At 45.8% G+C, this 13,347-nt stretch overlaps 1 protein-coding gene across 3 annotated transcripts in view; it reads left to right on the forward strand.

Moving 5' to 3' along the window:
* Nucleotides 1–13,347, forward strand: part of FGF1 (fibroblast growth factor 1) — a 158,347-nt gene that overhangs the window by 103,737 nt on the left and 41,263 nt on the right. The window contains exon 1 of one of the 3 annotated variants that reach the window (XM_032627353.1): nucleotides 12,072–12,192. The exons of 1 other annotated variant lie outside the window; for it this stretch is intronic. In XM_032627353.1, coding sequence (XP_032483244.1) covers nucleotides 12,125–12,192 — 68 coding nt within the window. In that variant the 5' untranslated portion in view covers nucleotides 12,072–12,124. Of the gene's footprint in view, nucleotides 1–12,071; nucleotides 12,193–13,347 lie in introns of those variants that run through there. One more of the 3 variants, XM_032627356.1, reaches the window with a different exon arrangement.

A 13,347-nucleotide genomic window follows, 5' to 3' on the forward strand; every position in this document is an offset into this window, starting at 1 on the left:
TATCCCAATCTGATGACTATACAGCTTTCTTTTTAATCAGGATGCTGTGAGTAGGGTGGTACTTATTCATAGGTAACGCCTTCATTAACCTGATAAAGATGGGACAAATACAAGTAACTTTCAGAGAAAATAACACTCTACTCTTCTTGGTTTGAACATCCACCTTCTAGGATGAGAGTCAATATTTGAAGAAGATACTGATTCCCGAGGGCCCAGTGAAATACCTTAAAAGAGCCACAATGTGAGAAATTTGATCACGTATTTCAGGGAGACCAAAGGTTGAAGGCTATTAAAAATTTTTTTAAACAAAATTAAACGCCTAGGATTTGGTATTTGGTCTGTGAAATCATCAGTTTAATTGTATTTGCAGAAGATCATTCTTTGGCACAGAGGAGGGAAAACCCTCTCTCATTCCTACAGAGAACACAAAAACAGGCAGGACAAACAAGGTGAAGCATAAACAGCCTCTTTCAGGGACCCTGATTTCCCGGCTGCGGTCGGCACACTTAGCTCAGAGCGCCCTCTTCTGGACCTGGGCTCCACTGCACCAGCCTGGGCCCAGCCCACCAAAGGCAGGACAAGTCCGATTTTCAGTTTGCAAAGCGGCTCCAGTTCTAGCTTCAACACATCTTTGAGTTTCTTCTGCCTTAGCCACTGAAACCCCAAGATGTTCTTTTTCAATATTTGTGCTACATTTTCAGGTTACACAGGACTCTGCCTCCTCTTAAGAATGATTCCTTGGTGACTGTTTTTTTTTTTTTTAAAAAATACCCTCCTTAGATCTGAGTTAAGTCACTGGGATTCCTCGTACGTTTGTTAACTGTCGGGAATAAATTCATAATTTTGGATAAGTGGGAACTAGGTCTAGAAACCCACGGAGAACGTCAAACAGTTGTATGTGTCATTACCCAATGCATTTGAGCAAAGTCTGTTTAAGACTGTGGGTTTTTGTCTCATTGCAGAAAGCTGTCAGAACCTGAGGTCAGCCTCCTATTTCCCCTATTCCTTTAACAAATACTGCCAAGCACCTACTCTGTGCCAGGGGTGTTCACAATGGGGGACAAGAGGAGGATCGTGTCACTTTAATCCCTCATGTGTTTTTACTGCAAAACAGCTGAAAATCTATGAGCATCATAATGGGTTACTGGAGCCTCAATAAAGTTCTTTCAAATCACCTGTTAATCTATCATGCGCTGCAACTATTACATTTAACTAGGTTAATCCTCTCAACTCAGAAATGGCTTCTAGCTTCTTTAAAGGGGCTATTCAATCCGCCAAAGAACACGCTCATAATCTGTTATGACAAGAAGGAGGGGCTAGGATGAAAGGAAACAGCTCTTCTGAAAAACTGCCTGTTTTCCTTGGAGCCAGGGTGGCCAGAGCTGAGGCCGGCCCCCGTTTGGATGTGGGAGCCCACACTTACCTGGCACTTTCTTCGTGAACCCTGCTGGGTCAGCACCAGCCTCTAACCAGCGACTTGCCCCCTGCCCCGCTCATCCTCCGGGCAGAAGAGAAGCCCCCTTTCTCTTTCTCCTTCAAGGAAGACCTGGGGCCCATTTGCCAGACTGAGCGGCATCAGGTCCTGGAAAGGACCAGCCCCAAAGAGGGGAATGCTCCCTTGCAACCAGACCACAACGTTTACAGAGTCAAAGACAACAATAACAGCACTGGGGAGTGAGCCAGCAAGGTCTTCCAGGAGAGACAGGGAAATGACGCAAGGCCGAGTGCTTAAGGCACCAAATCCCAACACAACGTCCAATGAGATTCCACTAGTTATTTATGCTCTGACTTTTACTAAACTTCAGATGAACCTCGGAGAAGCAGACATCCCTTCGTCCCCAGTTCTCTTAGATTTGTAACCGCAATACGATGCTTCTTTAGGAAAGTCATGGATCCTTCTAGTCTGCTATCCAAATGATAAGTGAACTTGGCTTTTTAAAAAAGCTAACCTTCTCTCTAAAATCGCTCCAGATTTCCAAGGGGTGATTCTGAACGACTGCATTTTGTGGGCTCGCTCCAACCAAAGTTCTGAACTTTCAGGTGCCCTTTCCCAAGTTACACTGTTTAATTAAACCCAGTTCATTCAATTCAACTCACCAAATATTTACTGAGCCGAGCACTGTGTTAGCAAAAGACCTGAACGCTGCCCTCAGGAAATTCACTGACCAAGGGATGAGACAGATGAATAAACAAATCATTTCAGTCCAGCATGGTAGGTGCAATGATAGAATTATGTACAAGGCAGCACTTTTAAGCCTCTCATGGAGTTATGGTCTGGGGGGAGAGCCAGACATTAATTGGAAAATTGCACAATTAAAAGCAGAGTTGAAACTTTGACCAGCGCCATCGAGGAGAGGCAGGCGGCACCATCGGAGCTTTAATGGGACATGTGGTCAGGGAAGGCTGAGTAGGACATCCTTGAAGAAGTCGCAACTGAGATGTGAAAGATGGTTCAGGGTGAATTAGCTGTAGAGTGGAGGGAACGGTGGTCCTGCGTGGGAAAGCATGTGCAAAGGACCCGTGGCAGGAGATCACATAGTGTATCCAAGGGACCAAACCAAAGCTGGTGTGGCTAGAACACAGGGCTGGAGGGAGATGGTAGGGTGGCTGGGCCAAGAGGTCTGCAGGGCTGGATCCCAGGCATCCCCTGGTCAGCCATGGCCTTCACTTCTGTGTGCTTATCTCCTCATCTGTGTAAAGGGGATCAGAGCAGCATATACCTCGAAGGAATGAGGGAATCCCTTTTAGCACTTCAAGGAGTGCCTGTGAGTATCAGCTGCTGTTATAATGTTGTAATTATCATCCTCATCATCTCACCAGGATGAGCCTGGGGATGAGGACCCTGCTGGCCCAGGTCAGGTATTTCTTTTTAACACTTCACACTAGCTACATGGGCACAGTTCCATAGAGGTCTCAGAGGCCACAGAAATCAGCAAAGACTCCTATAAGGGTGACCGCTGGCTTTCTGGAGACATTCTGAATGAATGACCAGCTGGACTGTTGACCACAGGGCTCAAAAGCAACCACCAAGAGTTTATCCTCAACTACCTAGAAAAAAAACCGAGACGGAGGAAGGACGACAGTGCCTCCTGAGAGCAGGCTGTCTATAAATAGAAAATTACACTGAAAGAAGACAAATCGCACTTGATGTGAACCCATTTTTGACTCTGTCTGGAAATGCAGGGCAGAAGGAAGTGGAGGGGACAGGGAGTGAGAGCAGGTGTGCCCAGGCCGAGGCTGCCTGCCTGCGGACCGGCATGTACCGTGACCAGAGTGATGACGAAGGGCTGTGCTGGCTGCCAAGGCACCCACACCTGGGGACAGACCCCAGCGCTCCCGGGCTGCTTCTGTGCTCTGACACGTGCCCGGGCTGCAGATGTTGGCCCCCGGGCTGAGACGGGGAGAAGGGATGTAGGGCGCGATGGGAAACGTGGAAGGAGCTTCAGAGGAGTAGGCAGAGCAGGGCTGGGCTCCTGGGCACCTGTTTCCTGAAATGGGCTGTTGTAGCGTGGAATGGGATAACCTATCCGGTAACTGCTCTCAGTAAACATCCGCTAACAAATCAATTAGCGCTCTCTTCAGAGCAACCTGGAGCCTCCTGTACCCACGGCTTTTCATCCCAGTTCTATAACCCCTTGGCAGCATGGCACTAGGGAATTTTCGAATATCTCAGTGCTTTGTATGTCTCATTAGAAAAGAACTGCAGGGACTCCTCTGGTGGCACAGTGGTTAAAAACCCGCCTCCCAATGCAGGGGACAAGGGTTTGAGCCCTGGTCCGGGAAGATCCCACATAACGTGGAGCAACTAAACCCGTGCACCACAAGTACTGAGCCTGTGCTCTGGAGCCCGTGTGCCACAACTACTGAAGTCCGCGTGCCTAGAGCCCGTGCTCCGCAACAAGAGAGTCCACCGCAATGAGAAGCCCGCGCACCGCAACGAAGAGTAGCCTCCGCTTGCCACAACTAGAGAAAGCCCCTGCGCAGCAACGAACACCCAACACAGCCAAAAATAAATAAATTTATTAAAAAAAAAAAAAAAAAGGATTGCAACCTGACCATTTAAGTGGCTCTGCATCAGAAATATTTACAATAATAAGAGGTAACATTAGCATGTTTTCACTACGTGTCAAACACTGTTAAGAACTTTCCAGGGAGGTCACAGCACCAATACTAACACCTGAAGTCAGAATGTCTGGGTTCGAATAATAGACCAATGCTTTCCTGGATCTGTGGCCTTGAGCAGTGACTTAACCTTCCTGGGCTTTAGTTTCTTCATCTGTAAAACGGGAGTGTTCATAATACCTGCGTCATAGGGTTCAGGAAGGACTAGATGAGGTAGCGCAGAGAGCCTGGAACTGAGCACTTCAACCTTCATGCTTATCATCATTATGAATTCCCTTGGTCTATGCTACCCATCACCCCTTATGACAGCCCAGGAAACGGAGGCTGAAAATGGGCTGGGTGTCCACACGATGAAGTATTCAGAGCTAAAAAGAAACGAGCCATCAAGCCATGAGAAGACATGGAGGAACCTTAATGTATATTACTGAGAAAGAAGCCAATGTGACAAAAGGCTACATCCTGTATGATTCCAACTACACGACATTCTGGAAAAGGCAAAACTACGGAGGCAGTAAAAAGATCAGTGGCTGCCAAGGTTTCAGGGGGAGGAAGGTAGGGATGGACAGGTGGAACACAGAATTTTTAGGAGCGTGAATTTATTCTGATACTACGACGGTGGATACATGTCATTATACATTTGTCCCAACTCACAGAATGTACACTACCGAGAGTGACTTCTAATGTAGACTATGGGCTTGGGGTGACTCTAATATGTCAGGGTAGGTCAATCAATTGTAACAGATGTACCTGTCTGGTGGGGGGGATGCTGACAGTGGAGGAGGCTTGCTTGTGTGCTGGAGGGGACACATGGGACATCTCTGCACCTTCCTCTTAGTTTTGCTATAAACCTAAAACTGCTCTTAAAAAAAAAAAAAGTCTATTAATTAAAAGAAAAAAAGGTTAAGTGACACAGCTCTCGGGAGCTGAGACTCAGAGCCAGGGGTCTCGCCCGCTTTCCTCGGCTGTGGTGGTAGATTCGAGCTCCTCTGGGCTGAAGCAGGGCACAGGGAAGAAGCGGGCTGAGGCTCAGCAGGAAGGACAGCGGGCACCTCTGTGTTATCTCTATGTGTTCCTTGGTCTACAGAAGGGATCCCCAACGCTTGCCTCTCTGAGCCAGTGGCCCTGTCCGAAAGGTTCACGGGATGGAGACATGGATGCGGCTGCGTTACCACCTCCCCTTGTTAACACACACTCAGCTCCTGGGGGAATCATTTGGGTGTTTGCATGCTGGAATGAGCGTGTGTGTAAGCGATATATCTATACTCACAGTTTGAAATGTTTCCCCTCCGACTCAGGCCCTCACCTCCAACAACACAAGAACTCCCCATTCTCCACTGTAACACATTTCTAGAACCTGCACCTTGTAGCCGATTATAGGTATTGATCATATTCTTCCATGAGAATAATAGAGTGACGGGGGGGCTATATATTTAAGATCTCTGTCCATAATGAGATATTAAAGCAATACCCAGCTACTATCAACCACCGTTAGAGTTTCAAATAATGAGGTTACGAGCCAAACTATAAAATATATGTATTGACTATAAAGGGGATTGAACAATCACAGCCATAAGCATCCTTCTTGCCACCACTGTCATCATTTATTAGCCACGTAAGAAGTGTCAAGTTCCGAGCAGGTTATGTGCCTTATGTCATTTGATCTTCTCCTTTTAGGTATGTAGTACTACTACTGTCATTTTGCAGATGGAGCAACTGAAGCTCAGAGAGGTTAGGTGACTTCCCAAGGGCACACAGCCACTAACTAAGTAGTGGACTCCACAGACTGTATTTAACTGCAACACTCACATTTCCTGGCCTCTTGAACCTTTTGGACATTTCATCTTGATAAATCCCCATGGATCCCCTCTCCCTCCTACTTTAAAGCCTAGCACATAGCCTGGCACAGGGGAGCTGCTGATCAATGTTACTCTCCATCCCTCCCCAAGAGCACCCTTCCTCCACCATCTATCTGCCCCTGCCCTCCCCCACCCCCATCTCCTCTCAGAGGAATGAGCTGTCTACTGGGTGCTTCCCAAACTAGAGGATGCCTAAGAATCACTTGGGGAGGCTCATTATAATGTGGACCCAGTAGGTCTGATGTGGACCCAGGAATTTGCATTTTATAACAAAAGGGCCATGTAATTCTGATTTGGGTGCTCTCTGGATCATACTGAGAAAATTTTTAAGAAAACCAATGTTTCTTATTTGCAACACTACTTAAAAATGCATGTGGTTAAAAAAATTTAGAAACCTTAAAAGAGTAGCTGGTTATAAGTACATCTCTCCATGTGCAAGGGTGTTCATGGCAGGAATTTGGATAACAGTGGAAAACTAAAAGTAACGTAAATGGCCATCCCTGGAGAATATATGCAAATACGGTAAAGGCTACCTGTAAGATCAGAACTTACTTCTAGAATTTACGTATATGATATTTGTTGTTAAACATTACAGATAAAAGGTATCAAAATGGATAGATCTCATATATAATGTTGCGTGAATAAATGCAAATCGTAGAACTATACAAAGTGCACCGTTTACGGGCATTAGACTCTCTCTCTCTCTCTCACACACACACAAGTTATAATAGTGGCTGCCTCAGAGGAGGGAGGACAAAAATGTTCAGAAAAAGGGAAACGAGGAACTTCAACTTTCTCTCTAATGGTTTATTTCTTTTTTTTTCCAGTGGGTATCAAAAATTATCTTTTATTTTTGAACTAGTAACTACATTCTCCTGCAATTATTTCCTTCATATAAAAAAAAGTCTAAAGTAAATTTGAGAAAATGTTAACATCTGTTAAATCTGGGTAGAGCACACACAGGTGTTTAATTATTTTTGTTTGTTTGTTTTTCTTAAATAAAAAAGAAAGCTACCCTGCCTCCCTAGTCACCCAGTTTCCTTCCCTGAAGGCAGCCGGATGTTTATTTTGTACCCGTCTAGGTCAGTCTATGTGTTAACAAGCATACAAAGTCTAATGTGATTCTCTCCTACCTCCTCCAGGACCCAGTCTCATCAATTAAATTCTCTTTTAATCTCCAATCTATTCAATCCCTTTCCCTGAACATTTCTTCTTGACAAACATTCCCAGGTCTCTCATTTGAGAAAAGCTTCTCTCCATTCCTACTCCTTCAAGGCACAATTCTCCTCTTGGTGTGACCACAGTCCTTCCTGGGCGGGTGGCGTGGACTCACTGCTTCCAACCGCTCACCATTGACTCAAGCCTCTCCTCCCCTCACTTGGTTCCTCCATCCATCCATCTGTGGGAAAAGAACTCCATGGCCACTTCTTGGTCTCTATGTCTCTTGACTCTTCTGCAGAATCTGATGCTTCGGGTCACCCCATTCCTGACCTCACCTCCTGCCCTGACGTGTGCCATCATTCTCCATCCGTCTCTTTCTTTCCCCACTTCCTCATCGCGGCTCCCCTTCTCCCACACCCATACCAGGGCTGCCCCCACGGTCCACCAGTGCTTTCGTCTTCTCTTCTTTCCACTCATGACCTCACCACACCCCACACTCTGACCCTCAAAAACCATTTTAGTGAGGATGCTTACTTCCTTTTGGGTTCGCTTTCCGTGACCTCAGAACCACATTTCCAACTGTCTGAGGGATACACCCATCTCCCTGTCCTGCAGACAGAGCAAATTCGACCTGCCAAATTCAAAGCACTTACTCCTCAGGAATTCTGTATTTCTGCGGTAGGTGCTTCTCAAATTTAATACGCATACAAGTCAGCCGGGGCGTCTTGTTACACAGATTCTGATGCTCTAAGGCTGGGGTAAAGCCTGACAATCTGCATTTCTAACAAGTACCTGGGTGATACTGATCCAAGGACCCCGTTTTGAGTAGCAAAAGAGATTTCCATTCTCTAGGTCAGGGGTTCTTAACTCCGTCTAAAAAACTCCTGGGAATTGCATTAGGTATAACACAGTTAAAACTATGCATACGATAAAAAAAAGCTCAAGCAAATTAACTCCTCTTTTGCCTGGCCCCAACCCAGACAAATGAATCAGAATTTCTGGGTGTCTGGTGTAGGCACCTGCATTTGTAAATGACTACTGAGCACGTGCTGGGGACTGTACTAAGGACTAAAGAGACAGTGGTAAATAAGACGAAGTCTTATGGAACTTACAAGTTAGTAGAAGTGATGGTGATAAAAGAGAAAAATACTGGAGAGCATTTCAGGTAAGTGCTATAAAGGAAAAAATGGAGTTCTGAGGTAGAGGAAAACTGAGAAGGGGCTACTTTAGTTAGGCTGGTCAGGGGTGACCTGCAGAGGTGACATCCGAGCTGAGATACGAGCCATGAGAAGGTGGACAAGCAAAGGTCTACGGAAAGAGGAGCACTTCAGGCTGGGCGAACAGTGTTTCAGACAGAGGGATCAGTAAATGCAAAGACGCTACGGCAGGTCCATGCTTGGTGAGCTCAAGGAAGACAAGAAGAGCCAGTGGTGTGAATGGAGCAGGGAGGAGCAAGGGAGGAGAGGAGAGGGTGAGGCTGGGAAGAGGCTGGAGCCTCACCATGAGCCTGGAGGACACGGTCTTCCCATGGATAGAGCAACGGGAAGCCGATGCTAGGAGGTTTTCAGCAAGCAAGGGGATATGATCTGACTTAAGCAAGCGGCTATATGAGGGCAAGAAATGAAACAAGGAGGCAGGTAAGAAATGATGATGGATTGGAACATAGTGGAGACAACAGAAGAGGCTGGACTGAGAATATATTTTGGAGATAGAGCTGGCTGATGAACTGAATGGGGCTAGGTGAAGGACAGAGAAACAACAACTGTTCCTTTTTAGGGACACTCAGGAAGATTTTTAAATACCTGAGGAAAAAAAAGCTGGGGAATTGGGTGGGGAGAACCAACAGTTCTGTCTAGACCATCTTAGGTTTAAGATAATTACTGGACATCCAAGTAGAGATGTTGAGCAGGAAGTGGATTATAAGATCTGGCTATAAATTACCTTTCCAGCCTTACCCCTTCCCCATGAACTCATTATATATGAGCCATCCTTAATTCAAAGTATACTGCTTCCCAGACACAGACACAGAAAACAAACCTATGGTTATCAAAGGGGGAAAGGCAGGGGTGGGGGAGGATAAATTAGGAGTTTGGGATTAACAGATACACACTACTATATAGAAAACAGACAAACAGCAAGGTCCTACTGTATAGCACAGGGAACTATATACACTATCCTGCAATAACCTGCAATGGAAAAGAATCTGAAAAAGAATATATATATATATATATCTCCTTCCTAATATCTCTGTCATTCGTGTGATTTGTGTCTCCTGGGAACTCTCATTAAAACGTGATACCTCGTTTGTAGCATTCGTCACTTTCTCCCCCCATTTGTGGGTATTTACCTCCCATGCTGGGCGTAAGTTCCTGGAGGGCGGGGCTTGCATCCGACTCTTGTACCGTATCTGTCAGTGACATCCAGAAATGTGCCCAGCACATAAAAGGCTGTTCATTAAACATGCTGAATAAATAAATGATTAGGACACGCCCTGGGATGATAGCCTGTGGTTAATCTAGTCATTGGAGATCAAAGGTGGGAGGTTTTCTTAACCCTGGAGGAACTGATGCTTGCCGACTCCCCAGATCATTGGTACGGAACTACCTAGTACAATGCTAAGAGTCTTGGCACATGGACATCATTGTTCATCTCTCAACAGTAATGCACGTAACCTGCTTAGGCCAAGAGTGTACGCCTTAAAAAAATCTGAATCTAATTTATGAACTCACTAAAGAAGCCTATTATTAGAAAAGCTGGTGGTACGGTCTTTCCTAAGAAACATACTGCATTTGTAATCGTCACCACTGCTGCTCCAGGCCCAGCTGTGATGAAACTGGACTTTGGTCCACTCTGCTTTCTGTGGATACACGTTCATCATGCTGGCGCACTGGAAACGGGTGTTGGGCCCTGACCATTTTATGACCTTAGGCCCAATCTGTCCACGAGGTGTCACTAAAATCAGATTGATTTATTCCAGTGCCCTTTGCGTCACCGTGTGCCACGTCATGGATTCTGAAGTGGGGAAGAGACCATAACAGGTCAGACATTGGATCTTGGCACACAAGATGACAGACACTGAGAAAAGTGAGAGAAAGACGAGCTAGAAATGGAGAGGAGTGACCACGGAGGGAGGCTGGGCAGTGGCCTCAGCTCAGAAGGGTGTGAGAGGTAAGGGAGGCCTCCTGAAGGAGCAAGGGTATGGAGGTCGAGTGAGATGAAAAGAGAATAAAAACATAAAGGATGGGGGGCTTCCCTAGTGGCACAGTGGTTGAGAGTCCGCCTGCCGATGCAGGGGACACAGGTTCGTGCCCCGGTCCGGGAGGATCCCACATGCCGCAGAGCGGCTGGGCCCGTGAGCCATGGCCGCTGAGCCTGTGCGTCCGGAGCCTGTGCTCCGCAATGGGAGAGGCCCCAAGAGTGAGAGGCCCGTGTACCGCAAAAACAAAACAAAACATAAAGGATGGGGCAGTAACGGAGCTGCTGGAGGAAGATGGTAAAAGAACAACATTCTCAATGCCAGCAGCCATCACCTACTGAGTGTTGGTTACAAGCCAGGCACTGGGATAAGGGTTTTATACAGACTGTCTGACTTACTTTTCTCATGACCTTGTAGTAGGTACTACCATTTAACCCATTTTACAGATGAGGGATGTAAAAATCAGAGAGGTTAAGAAATTCACTTGGGGTCACAGAGCTAGCAACTAGAAGACTAGGACTCAGGCCCAGCTCTGTTGGACGTCAAAGCCTCAATTCATAACTGCTGCTCTCTATCACTTTCTGATATTGATTCAGGGGCATTTCCTCTCGCCATGCCTGGTGTAGGCTAGGAAACGCAATGTCTTCCAACATCCCCAAGAGTGAGGAGCTGGGTGATGAGCTAATTTGGAGGTGTACTTCAAAAGCCCTGCCATGACTGAGCTGTCTGTCGGGTCGGTGAGCCCTCGGAGCAGAGATGCTCTCATCCGTCATCAGGGAATACTCACTCCATTGTGTCAGGCCCCACCTCAATGTTTTTTTATTGTCTGCTCTTCGCCATGAGTAACGCCACTTTCCATTTTAAGCTGGGAGCTTCAGGAGATGACCGCATTATAAGCCAGGGTTGAAAGCTAAGCGCTGCCTGGGGGATTACTCACCCACTATAGGATGCAGCCAACATCTCACCCTCCCACTCAGGATGCTGCTGGAATATCCTCTTCCTTGCCAAAGCCTAAAGGAAATCTGGTTTCTCCCGGAATCAGGCTAGGAATGGTGCCAGGCTATCAGAAAGTTGGCAAGTTAACTGGTTCTCCAAGTGGAACTACCGTGGTTGCTCTGGTCCCCTCCTGGGTGGTTGCTTCTTTATTCATTTGGCATTTGTGGAAGACCTACTATGTGCCAGGCACTCTGTTCCATGATAGAGCTACTGCAGTGATCCACATGGCTTTAGTTCTTGTCTTCAGAGAGCTAAGTCTAGGGGAGAATAAGCAGGTGATTCCAATAAAATGTCATAACCAGGAGAATGTAATAAAGACTATGACGATGGGAAGCTCAGAGAGCTTGGGGAACTAACAGCTGAAGAATTTATGTCAACATAGGAGAATCAGGAGCTGGCTAAGTTCCTTAATTGTAAGCAACCAAAAATAACTTTGACTCATAATAAACAGAAAGAGAATTTGGAGAAGCTGGGGTTGCCCACAGAATCACTGGGAAGGTGTGGTAGGACTGAATCACACTGCAAGAAGGGTCCAGCCAGACCAAGACCAGTGTGCGTGTCTGGCGGGGTATCCCTCGAATACAGGACGGGGCTTTAGATGCTGGGCAGTCAAAAAGGATGACAAATGTCCAGGACAACAGGTAGAAGTGGGGAAGACGGGGGGCAGAAGGCTGTCTCAGAATGACCTAAGATACTGAGTCAGAAAAACCAAAAGGAACAGCTTAAAGAAGCACTGACTTAACTGAGGTGAGCGGGCACTGGGGCCACAGCCAGGCCCTCAGGCACTTCCTTAATGAGTGAAGTTTGCTGCTCAACCCAAGACTTCGAGGCTCTGTGGGGAAAAAAGCCTATTGCCAGCAGGTAAGTAGGAACTATGTTTTGAGCTTTCCTCTTTTTTTTTTTCTTTTTTGGTGTTCCTGGGGCCACTCTGTAAGGTCACAGTTCTGAGTACATGCTTGAGAATACAGAGCCCAGATAAATCAGAAAAATATTCTCTGCAAAACAGTTAGAAAAGATGGTTTGGACCAGCCAATGGGATAATGATAATAACCGGCCTTTATTGCTTGTGCTGTCATGCGCTTACGTGCATTATTTCATCTAATCCTCATTATAAGCCTATTAGTTTGCAGACCAACAGACGGAGGCACAAAGATTATAAATGGCTTGGCCGAGGTCCCACTGTTAGCAAACTGTGGAGCTGGGATGCAAATGTAGATTTACTTTACTAAACTGAGAGTCGGTTGACAGAAGACACAAAGAAGTGAGCATCAGATGAAGAAAAGTGGTCATAGAAGAAAACAGTTTTGTTTCTATGCTAAGAGATTGGAAGCCTCATTCCTTAGCGATTACCTCTCTAATGGGTACCATTTTGAATCTTAAGGTCAGTCATTGCTCCCTACTGAGAAATTTTCAAATTTTATACTTTAGCGAGGTACTTTTAGCAGTGACTCAGGGTGTTAACCTCTAGATTGCAGCAAGAGGTATATACAGTATTTTTAATGAATTTTTAAAATAAAAATGTCTCTACACAAATACTATATGCTACTTGTAAAAAAATTGGGGAACTATGGAAAAGAAAACAAAAATCACCTGTAACCTTGCCACCTAATAATGGCTATGGTCACACTTTGGGGTCTCTGTGTACGTATGTATGTATGTCTGTGTGTGTAATCTGTAGTCTCTCTCTCCAACGCATATATATAGGGATTGTGTTTTAAAATCATAGTTCTTAATATCTTAAATAATTGTTATTGCCTCAATTTCACCTTTTTCCTCAAGGGAGAATTGTACTGGAGTATTCAAACTGGCAAATCTACTAAACGAGGATCAGTAGACAGAGTAGAACGTGATATTGAATGCAAGGTCCTTTGTTCAAATGAGTGGGCAGAAGACATGGGGGCCTCCTGGGGTACGCTGGATCTAGTGTGTGTGCCTGGTTCTTTCAGGAGGATTTGGTTTTTCATTATTTATTAATATTTCTAGTTGGTAAGCACTGCCTGAAAAACATTTAACGTA

Source organism: Phocoena sinus, chromosome 3 (genome assembly GCF_008692025.1).
Source record: "Phocoena sinus isolate mPhoSin1 chromosome 3, mPhoSin1.pri, whole genome shotgun sequence".
Classification (NCBI taxonomy): Eukaryota; Metazoa; Chordata; class Mammalia; order Artiodactyla; family Phocoenidae; genus Phocoena; species Phocoena sinus.